The sequence below is a fragment of the Xenopus laevis genome, chromosome 4L (assembly GCF_017654675.1).
Source record: "Xenopus laevis strain J_2021 chromosome 4L, Xenopus_laevis_v10.1, whole genome shotgun sequence".
Taxonomy (NCBI): Eukaryota; Metazoa; Chordata; class Amphibia; order Anura; family Pipidae; genus Xenopus; species Xenopus laevis.
The window spans coordinates 100297266-100309462 of NC_054377.1; the positions used below are offsets into that span (position 1 = coordinate 100297266).

The 12197-nt window shown below is 40.2% G+C and overlaps 1 protein-coding gene across 1 annotated transcript; it reads right to left on the minus strand.

Moving 5' to 3' along the window:
- Positions 1–2220: 2220 nt before the first annotated feature.
- Positions 2221–10414, minus strand: rpl5.L (ribosomal protein L5 L homeolog). Its single transcript, NM_001085968.1, is given in 8 exon segments — positions 2221–2381; positions 2964–3052; positions 4131–4308; positions 6180–6382; positions 7562–7696; positions 7833–7948; positions 8025–8094; positions 10349–10414. Coding segments are annotated over 8 exon segments (891 nt in total). The 5' UTR covers positions 10352–10414; the 3' UTR covers positions 2221–2284.
- Between the last annotated feature and the right edge of the window lie 1783 nt (positions 10415–12197).

A 12197-nucleotide genomic window follows, 5' to 3' on the forward strand; every position in this document is an offset into this window, starting at 1 on the left:
AGGAGATCAGCCCAGAGCAATCAGTAATATTGCCTAGCATTAACAAAAAAAAAAAACCTTTGACAAGAGCTACACCTAGTGGTTAAAATTGATATCAATACAGGTGCTCTGTTAAAGGAAAGCAATCCTACCATAATGTATACTTAAGCTGATTTGTTTATCATATTAAGTGGCATATTAAAGAATCTTACAATTTTATTCATTATATTTTGTATGTATCTATTGGTTAAAAAAACACTTAATGGAACAGTTGCCTCGGAGATCACCTGACCAGAATTAATACAACTAACAGAAAGTAGTATAGGAGTAAAAGACAGAACTTTTGAACATTGTTTGGTCGTATAGTTTTCTTTTAAGGAAAACCATATCCCGCAAACAATTTAGGTCTCTAAAAATAGATTGTGAAAAAACAGCTCATATGTAAAATCTGTTTGCTCTTTTGAGAAATGGATTTTGGAGCAGCACTATTAACTGATGCATTTTGAAAAAAAAAAAAAATATTTTCCCCATGACAATCTCTCTTTAATAGTGCTACTCCAGCAGAATTCTGCACTGAAATCCATTTCTCAAAAGAGCAAACAGATTTTATTTTATATTCAATTTTGAAATCTGACATGGGCTAGACATTTTGCCAATTTCCCAGCTGCCCCTGATTATGTGACTTGTGCCTGCACTTTAAGAGAGAAATGCTTTCTGGCAGGCTGCTGTTTTTCCTTCTCAATGTAACTGAATGTGTCTCAGTGGGACATGGGTTTTTACTATTGAGTGTTGTTCTTAGATCTACCAGGCAGCTGTTATCTTGTGTTAGGGAGCTGTTATCTGGTTACCTTCCCATTGTTCCTTTGTTTGGCTGCTGGGGGGAAACGGAGGGGGTGATATCACTCCAACTTGCAGTTCAGCAGTAAAGAGTGATTGAAGTTTATCAGAGCACAAGTCACACGACTTGGGGCAGCTGGGAAATTGACAATATGTCTAGCCCCATGTCAGATTTCAAAACTGAACAAAAATCAGTTCTCTTTTGAGAAATGGATTTCAGTGCAGAATTAACAGATTCATTTTGAAAAAATTTTTTTCCCCATGACAGTATCCCTTTAAGGTTCATAACTTTCTGCTTTCACACATTATTAGTGTTATACAGAGGCTTTGACCACCACTGGGCACAAATTTTATCCACAGTGTAAACACATGAAAGGAAAAATCTTATTTAAAATTTCGATTTAGTGGAACGAGGATTAAAAAAAAAAAACAAAAAAAAAACAAACCTTGGACTGAATCATAATCACCCTGATAACATGGGGTTACTTGAAGTTTCTGGTAACTGCCTTATCTGGTTCATTTGGGGTTTGCTGTAAAGATTAAATAGTAACCGCATTTCTGTAGATCCAGCATTTAAAACCTTGTGACTTTCTATTCTAAAAGTATTCAATGCACTTACAGAAACGTACGTATAGATATGTTATAGCTATTTTTCCAGAATATAATGTTTTTTATAGGCTGAAACTGGAAGGAAACAACTTAAAATATTTTCCGATCAGGTGGGATCAGATTAGGTGGGGAGGGAATATTGCTGTCCTTTGACCCTTTGCCAGTGCCCCCAGAGGTCAACTGAAAAGAAGCATTGTAGTACAGACTAAAAAGTAACCTAGAACCATAGCATTGCTGGAATTGCCATGATGGTACCGATGTGATTGCACCATTTTCTGGCAATAAAAGGGCAAAGTAGCAAAGTTAAAGAACTCTTTACAAATTACTGTATATATCAATGAACATAATGAGCTAAAGTCTAATGTCCAAAACTCCAACATTTCGACAATTTTAATTGCATTTATTTCCCTCCACTTTTCTTATTATTGTTTTAGGGATGCACCGAATCCACTATTTTGGATTTGGCCTAACCCCCAAATCCTTTGCCAAAGATACAGCCGAACACCAAACCAAATCCTAATTTGAATATGCAAATTATGGGTGGGAAGGGGGAAACATTTTTAACTTCTTTGTTTTGTGATGAAAAGTCAAGCGGTTTCCCTCCCTGCCCCTAATTTACATTTGCAAATTAGGATTTGGTTCGGCCGGGCAGAAGGATTCGGCCAAATCTGAATCCTGCTGAAAAAAGCCGAATCCCGAAACAAATCCTGGATTTGGTGCATCCCTACATTGTTTATGCAATGAGCCACCCCAAAAGCAACAATAAGCTTAAATGAAACACAAAAACACACTGACCAAGTTAGTGATGTTAAATTTATTTTTTTGCTGACAACACTTAGAAAATCGCAACATAATCCATTTAGCTGTCTGCCTTCTGCTGAGCTCTGAGGAAACTGGCTTTTTTCTGAGCAACACGGTCCTTTTTCTGTTCCAGAGACAATTTGGCACGGTTCCACCTGGAATGAAAATGTACAATTAAAATGTATTAATATTCCCTATAAATGTGGCCCATAATCCTTTGATGCATTAAATATGCCAAAACAGTTAACTGTACCAATTCATTTGCTTATTGTTTCCGATCTTAAGTTCATTCCTGTGCTCAAAGCAGAAGACTACAATGTGTATCTTCAAATGAATGCACCATATGTTTGCAGACAAGTGTTAAGGTTTCAGCCACATCAGGGTTAGCTCAATGCAAGGTCCTGTGTAATGCAACATGCTCTAGGGAGCAACCGGTTAGTCTCTGGAGTACAAGTTCAGCATTCATCTACTAGACAGACAGTTGAGCAGGTAAGTGAGCTTTAGTCAGGAATGAAACATTCCCTTCGGAAAACAATTGCTGCTGACAACAGCAACTCTGTCTTAAACTGAAGACTCCGCACAACAAAGCCAAATGCAGTTTCTCACTAAAATATAATGTGGATTTAAAAATATAAAGTGGATTTATTTATGCCAATAGTATGGCATACTGGAGAATTAAAAAAAAAAAAATTCAAACTTCCAGAATATTACAATGAGAAAAATCTAAAGGAACATACCTCTTCTTTTTGACTTCCTTCTTGGGTTTCTTTTCGTGCACTGGATTCTCCCGAATACCTGCATGAGCCTTTTTGTATATGTCTTCCAACTACAAAACAGAATGCTTGCCATTACTACAGTACCAAGATTTAGATCCGTAAAACACTTTAATGAAAACTGTTGTGCGGCAAAGGTGTTTTTGCACTTTTGTAAATTGGGAAAAACCTGTGGCAATTTCCTTTAAAAGCATATCAAATCACCATTAGAATATAGCAGACACCACTGTACGCAGTAAAAGTTAAACTAGTTTAAAAAGAATGTTAATTTGTTCATGCCTGTGTAAAACCCATTGCAAAATCTGTCTTAAAAATAGTTGTCAGGTGGGTGAATACAAATGCACAAAAGTGGCACCCTACCCAATTATATACCTTTTTGGGTTCAATACCCACATAGCAAACACTTAACACTTCCACCTAATGTCTAGGATGGCACAGATCATATGTTCTTAAGTTTGGCCTCTCCTATAAAGCATGTTAGAGATCCCTCATATCAGCAAATCAGAAGTGGTCACACAGAGAGACAAATGATAAGAGAACAATAGGAACATAAAACCCATCACAATGCCTCTCAAAGCTGTAGAGCACCTTAAAAAATGGAACACCTAAAATTCTGGTATCTTTTTGGCATGTCACAAACCGCTGTGCGTACAATAGTCCCATGAGGAGTATCGGCTACAAACCTCCCTCCCATCATTCAAGCCTATCGAGGTCAAATGCAAAGATACGCAAGAGCCGTGGGTAACTGCCACAAGAGTACAAATTGCACTACGGAACAAGTAGGGGGGCTTAACTTGAATTTGGAGTGGAGAACAGATACAAAGGACATTTAAAAAGAATTGTATAGAATACAACGGATTCTACTTTAACTGCAGATGCTCAAAGAATACAAAATGAAAGTTTTCAATTTTAGATGTTACTGGTCCTTTTAATTAAAAGCAGCTTTACAGGTGGTGGCAGGTAAACCCCTATCCAACAATTTGCTTAGAACTGTCCACACAGTTAAAAGGTTTTATTGTAGGAGGATAATTTTCTATAAAATTCCAAACAGTCACTTTTGGAATTAAAACCAGGAGCAGAAACCCTGGCTTAACCTCACCACCATGGTAAAATAAGTTAATAAAAAGTTACCTGATCTGCTGCGACACCATTCTTTATGTACTGGGAGAACTGTTTTTTATATGCATCTTCATCTTCTTCGATCAGAAGACGCATGTACTCTGCAATATTCAGGCCGAAGATGTGCTTGCGGTGGACCTCAGCATTGAATTCTTTGCTTTCAGAGTCATAGCCAGGGAATCGCTTGGTACTAAGAAAAAAAAAAAAATTAGGATTCTTTAATTAAAAAAAAATAAACAGCGCAGATAATTCTTGTTGGGAGTTTAAAGGGAATGAAAGCCTTTTAATAACACTGCCTCCATCACAGGCCTCTCTATGAAATCTTAATAAAAACGTAGCATGGTGGTGTTGGCATGCTACATAGTGAATCGTTTTGAGCTCAAGTTTTCTAGCACACTCGCATCAGAAGAAATACTCCTGGTCAACATTGCTGGGGAAAGAGGTTATATAATATCCACTGTATATTTACACAAAACACCAATCAATGGATCAGCACTAACTTTTCTATCCCCTTTAACTTTGACCAGTAAAAATTGGCTAAGCAAAGATCCTGTCCCTGCTGTGAATTTGGCCCAAATGAAGACTAAAGTGAAGCGTTGATCCACGGATTTAAATTTAAGACTTAATTACATTGTTTAACTTTGCAAATAAATATGTACAAGAATGAAAAAAAAAAAATGTATACACATATACCGTCACACACGCCCCCTCAGCACACAAAGCTCTTGTTAAACAAGCAGAGTACAGAGCTAGCAACTGAAAAGATCGAACATGATGCATTCCTATGAAAATTAATGTGTGCAGAAAACGAGCTCTGGGCCTGGCTACCGAGATGTTGGCTAAAGTTATGCCCATTCACAGAATAGTTTAAACAGGCAGATCTCCCCCATATGCACCAAGCAAACTAATTTGTATTTATAAAACATCAACATATCCCACAGCGTTTTACAATACAGAAACCAATACAAGATGTAAAGCCAAGATCTCTACAACATGTGGGGACTCACAAACTAAGTCTAAAACCATGTTTAAAGGTTCCTTTAAAGCTTCGTTTAACGGTATTCCTAGGAAGCACCAAAATAATTTCTGTGTAAGACATTAACTCAACAGAAAGTCAATGTTACATAGTTAAAAATCGGGTTTAAAAAAAAAGACAAGTCCATCAAGTTCAACACCTCCAAATGAAACCCAGCATCCATACACACACCCCTCCCTACTTTTAATTAAATTCTATATACCCATACTAACTATTGAGCTTAGTATCACAATAGCTTTTGATATTCTGTCTGTCCAAGAAATCATCCAAGCCATTCTTAAAGGCATTAACAGAATCAGCCATCACATCATCCTCCAGCAGCGCATTTCTCAACCTCACTGAAGAACCTTCTACTCTGAAGGGGTGGCCTCTGGTGCAGTGATCCTCTTTATGGGTAAAAAGGTCCCCTGCCATTTGTCTATAATGTCCTCTAATGTACTTGTAAAGTGTAATCATGTCCCCTCACAAGCACCTTTTTTCCCCAGAAAAAACAACCCTAACCATGACAGTTTCCCCTCATAATTTAGGTCTTCCACCCCTTTAACCAGTTTAGTTGCATGTCTCTGCACTCTCTCCAGCTCATTTATATCCCTCGTAAGGACTGGAGTCCAAAACTGCACTGCATACTCCAAGTGAGGCCTTACCGGGGATCTATAAAGAGGCATAATTATGTTTTCATCCCTTGAGTTTGCCATTTCTTATGCAAGGCAGAACTTTATCTGCTTTAGTAGCCACAGAATGACACTGCCCAGAATTAGACAACTTGTTATCAAGATCCTTCTCATTTAAGGAAACTAACACACTGCCATTTAGTGTATAACTTGCAATTATATTATTTCATGCCAAAGTGCATAACCTTGCATTAATTAACATTAAAACTCATTTTCCAGATTTCTGCACAGGTTTCCAACTTAGTCAAATCACTCTAAGTACAGTACATTTCACTGAATCAGAAAAAAAAAAGTGCGTCATCTAGAACTTTACATCACTTCTATCATCATATATATATATTAGCTTCTGCCTACCTGTGTGGAATAGATAAACCTCCATCCACAGCTCCCTTAAGAGCACCAAAAACTTTGTTTCCAGTGGTGGTTCTGGTGAGGCCGGCATCAAGGTAGCATGTAAAGGCACCAGGTTCACCATCAACGCTCTCTACATTGTACTCATCTCCTGTTACTTCCACTTGACCTTCGTATACTTTGTCCAGACCGAATTTGTTGAGAAGCTAGAGGCGGAAGAATAGGTATTCTAGTTAGAGAGCTAAACAGAACAGGTACTACATTTTTGCACCACTACATGGTTTGGAAGCCCCATAAGTTAGGACAAGTCTTTAGCATTCCAAATAGCAGTTCCCTATCTTGGTTCTGATTAGGCCATGGTTTAAGGGCCAGTAGCAGGTCACACAATGTATGTGATCTAAATTTCTGTTGAAAAGCTAAGCTTCGGTCATCAGAACATTACCAGGAAACGAAGACATGTGTTTTAAAAGTTAATGCAACAGGGTTGTTAAAGGGCCAGTGAAACGAAGATGAAGAGTTTAAATATAATGTTAACTTGCATTTTTTTTTTTAAAGCGATAAGAAAATATGCTTCTGTGCAGCCATGCATGTAGCCACTGGCAGAAAGGCATAGCAGATAAGATCTGTAAAATACTTCTTAATGACACATATTGGCCAGAAAGTTATTCCAATTGTATTAACTTTTATGTAGACCTTTTCCTTTAGGTCAACCACACACTCATTTTATGACCACATTAAGTGCGTCATGTTCTCTGAAAATGCAGCATTCCTTATACTTGCTGTTTCAGTAGCCAAAATAATAAAGTATTTGCCACTGAATGCATACAGAATAAAGTGCAGCTTTAGACCAGGGCCAGACAATGGCGGATCTCTGCAGGCAAAGAATCTGCTGCCCTACAGCTCTTGGTCTGCCTGCCCCCAAAAGTATTGTTTCTGCTCAGGTGCAAGCAGGCACAGTGGATTTTGGCTCCGAAACACAACATTTTGCGTTGAAATCCACCCCGCAGTTCATAAGGCTAGGGGTGCAGAGAACTCATACAGCATCTGGCCCTTGCCTTAGGGGTAAAATTCTGACTACTAAAGCAGCTGTTATGTGTAGAGGTGTTCAATTATCTGGAATGCCTGGAGCCTGGTCTTTCCGTAATATGAATTAAGGCTGCTAAAAACATATCCTTTCAATATGAGGAAATGAGTTGTGTACAGTTTCTATATAAGCACAACTGAATGACTTGTGTCAGGTCGCAAATAGTTAGTCCAAATGCTCAAGCACACCACTTTTTATAAAAAGGCTTCATCTTAAAAAAAAATAAAAATAAAAACTGTATCTGTCTACTCTAATCTTTGGTCAATGCTCCATATAAATTTAGACAAAGTTGAATACTTACCCTACGAGCCAGCAGCAGGCCAGTACAATATGCTGCAGCATAGTTTGTCAGCCCAACTTTGACACCATACTTGGGAAGCTCATGAGCATAAGCAGCACATACAATCATGTCTCCCTCAATCCTAGCATAAGCAATCTAAAAGAAACAGAAGTCAGTCAATCTTAATTATAAAACCCATCAAAAAATGTGGTTAACACAAGTCATTTTGTACCAATAAATCAAATTTCCAGTTTCCTCTATGTGCCCAATGTATAAAACAAGCACAGCTTACCTGGCAGATGATGTCTCTGTTGGTGACACGTACAATCATCCTGTACTTGGGAGTATTGTACTTGTTCTTATCCTGGATCACCAGTCGCTTGCGAGCATAGTAATCGGTCTTGCCCTCTGCAATCATAGAATACAGTTAATATATTTTAAAATAAAAATAAAACACAAACACAGGTTAAAAAGAAAAACTTGCCTCTCCTTCTGCGGAACTTGACCTGGTACCTCTTAAAATAAGCCTTGTTCTTGACGACCTTTACGAACCCCTAGGTGCAAATGAAAACCAGTATTAATGCATCGTCAAGGGTTAATCCGTATTTAATTAACCGTAGGTACCAGCCAGGAGTGGATCTATGCAGCTACCAAGGGAGGCTGCTGTACATTCAAAGGAGGAAACTGCAGCTCCAGTTTTAGACAGTGAATAAGGCAATGTGCTCATGGTCAGACAGTATTGCACAGTTAAAGGTATGTACATGTCAGACAGCAATGGCTGCAGTACTGAGGGCCAACCAGCGGCTACATAATGCTTTAATCTGGGAATCCTGCAAGGTTGCACCCACTGGAGAATTTAATGCAGATTCTACTCACTATAACCACATCCCTTCAAAGATCAGATTCTATTTACAGAAAGTATAATGGCAAAAACATTGCTACTAAATATTAAAAATCGTTAAAAGATCTCCAGGTGGAACCCAAATGTCTATACACCAAATCTGCATGCTACAACCTAAAGACCATTATAGAGGGACATATGGAGCCCGCCGTTGCAAAATAAAGATATTAGAAGTAACATGACTGCATAAAAGGTACAAGTATGTCTGACATGCAGATTTTTTACTTGGAGAACAAATTTAGTCAGCACACCGATTCTTAGTATCTTGCCTTGATGGTGCACGTTCTGCAACGACCACTTTCCATTGACAGACCATGTAATGTAGAAAATGAACAGCACCATCGATTTGGATGTGGTTTAAAAAGCCTTTATTTGTGCTCTTGTGGGCATCCCCCGCGACGTTTCAGGCCATGTGGCCTTTTATCAAGCTTGATAAAAGGCCACATGGCCTGAAACGTCGCGGGGGATGCCCACAAGAGCACAAATAAAGGCTTTTTAAACCACATCCAAATCGATGGTGCTGTTCATTTTCTACATTATGCAGATTTTTTACAACAGGGTCGATGCATGTGAACAAGTCATGTGACAATTTAAAGGAACAGTAACACCAAAAAATGAAAGCTTTTAATGTACTATTGCCCTGCACTGGTAACACTGGTGTGTTTGCTTCAGCAACTATACTTTATATAAACATGCTGCTGGGTAGCTGTAGGGGCAGCCATTCAAGATGGAAAAAAAAAAAAAAGGAGAAAAGGCACAGGATACACAACAGAACAGATTTACGATCTACATAGCTTATCTGTTATCTACTATGTGGCTTGAGCTTGAATGGCTGCCCCCATGGCTACACAGCAGCTTGTTTATATAAACTATAGTTGTGTTTCTGACACAAACCCACACGTTTTACTAGTGCAGAGCAACACTACTTTTATTACTTAAAAAGACAATTTTTTGGACGTTTACATTTCCTTTAAGTCACTAAGATTATAACAATGACGTCACTATTCTGCATTTATATGAAAGTTCATGGCTCGGGTATCATGCATTTATCACACAAAAAACAAAAAGGCGTAGAAGAAAGATTTCCCTTTCCCACAACACCTATACAGAAAACACCAAAATGCAGCAGTCAAACAACTCCCAGCCTCCTACATCCAAACTTTCCCAGCACCCCACATTCAGCTTTCCCAACACCCCACATCCAACTTTCCCAGCACCCTACATACAACTCCCAGCATCCACCAGTGCAAGGCCCAGGCCTACCATCCAAGAGCATGGAGACATGTGAATGAAATTATAAATGGACGAGACTATAAAGTCATTTCCGAAGATAAAGGTTCTTATTACAAGTTCACGCACACGCTGTCTTTTCAGAAGATAAGGAAACCCATAAAGCGTCCGTATAGTTGACTGTCAGGCCAGACAGAGTTGGACGCTGATCAAGACTACAACTCCCAGCATGCCTGACTGTTCGGAAGACTGTCATTTTGGAGCAGATGTAGTAGGAACGCCACGTAGCAAATACCCGGCAACTAAATGAACCTCCGTTTAAATGGGTGACAGAAAGGAAGTGACAGACAGAAAGGCCGGGTCCCGAGACACATATCCCCCACATACACACACTGCTGCGGCTTTATGGCAGAAAAAATAAATAAAATTAACAAACTCATGTCAGAAGACACTGTCGCAGCGAAATGACAAGCGTCCCAGCAGCAGCAGCAAGAGGAGGAGGAAGCAGCCGGCCGGCAGCCATTAGGCCACGCTGGAAGTTACAGACAGTCGCGCAATACAACCTCATCCAAACCCATCACAAGGATTTACACACTCCCTGCACATGAAAGCCACTGCGGGTGATGTAGGGGACACTCAGCTACTAATAGACAGTCATATTGCTCCGGGTTACTGACCATTTTGCTCTATTTTGTGCCGTCGGGGCTAGGACCGGAGAGTCACAGCCCTAACGTTAGGGCGCTGTAGTACTGGGAAAAGGCCGTGCCTAGTGCGCATGCGCAGTAAATAGTCCGCTGACGATCGAGAGGAAGATTGGCTAAAAGAACAGGAAGGTACTGAGAAGGAGCGGGATTGCCTGTCAGATCATGATGCCCTCTGCTGGATGGAGGCCACAGCAAGCCGTCCTGAAATCATTGCTCTTGCACTGTTTTGTGCTCTAGGTTGACTCACTCCCCGATATACCTGCGCGTGGCGCTCAGCGAGTACCTTTACAAAGGATGTTGTCTTGTTACTAGTAGGTCGTACAGCAAGGCCTGTGCATTTATTTACATGCCAAACAATCGCATTAGTATTATTCCAAAAGATTTCATTATCATTTATTTCATGTTTATGCAGGTATGGCAAATATTGGGCCATGTTCTGTTACTTCTATATTCATATATAAAATGTTCATAAGTGAAGGATTTAATAGGAGAGTCATCTTGTATTAAATCATTGTTGGAGGTCGATGCTGACATTTGCGCCCAGTAGTTATCCTTTGTTAATTTTTACAGTTCTATTCTGCAGCGATACAGTTTGGCATCGAAAATGCTTGAAACAGTTAATCTGCTTTGTTATTGATGGGGTCACTTACTAGAAATTACTAAAGGGCGCGTAGCACACCAAACATTTCCTTTGTTGGTGAATTTCCATTGGCGTGGAGCCACCCTGTTCTCCTCTGGCAGTTGCTGGTTTGTCTGTGGCAGCCAAAGTGCCAGTCTTATCAACTGCAGGGCCCAATTAGGACCATTTTGGCGAGGCCCCTTGGATGAAGTGTTGCTGGATAGTGCAAAGCCATTTCACCTCTCTCTCTCTTGTCCCATTAGCCTCCAACATTTCATGTCACAATATGGCCCCCAAACACTTGTAACTGACACATCAAACATGTTATATACAGAGAGAGGGGGAGGAAATGGGGCACACTGGTGGTTGGCATATTTTTTAAAGTGAAATCTGTGCTATGCACAACAACATGTTTTTTGGACCGCTTTGGGAGACACCCCCGATAAACCACTCCATATTGATTATATAGATAGCTAAGCATCTATTTTAGCTTTTCCCAATGTACAAATATCATTCTCAGACAGAAGCGACTGATGCATCCCCAGTTATCAATTTCATTTATAAAATTGTAGGATTAATGCAGTGGCAGTTCCATGTATACTACCCCCAAAGCTCATAGCAGGATGGCACAGTGGCAATTTCATGTATAATAACCCCAGAACAGTGGCGGAACTACTGGGGGAGCAGGGGGTGGGGCGGGCCAGGGCCTGCACCCCCTCAGGGCCCCCCGGCAGAGCGCCCGCCGCTGGCAAATGTGGCCGTTCAAAGGGGGGCGGGCCTCCCTCTGGCCTCCCTCTAGTGACGCTTCTTCCCCAGAACTCATAGCAGGATGGCACAGTGGCAATTCCATATACAACACCCCTAGAACTCATTAGTTTATCGCTCGTTTATTAGCAGAAAACTGCACCAGCCCGGGGTTATACCAGTGAGCACCACGGATTGCTTCTCTTTTGTCTTCCACTTTCTTCGCATGGCTGCGCATGCGCAGTAGAACGAAAAGCCGAACTTTAACTAAAAAGTTGGCTATTTCATTCAACTGGGCATGCGTTTGCCCATGGAAATTTGAAGCAAGAAGAAGCTGGAAGAGGATCGCTCCATGGTGCTCACTGGTATAACCCCTGTCCGGTGCAGTTTTCTGCTGATAGGAGCACCAGCCTGGGGTTTCAGGTAAGTCAATACAATCACTTGGGGTGCCTAACATTT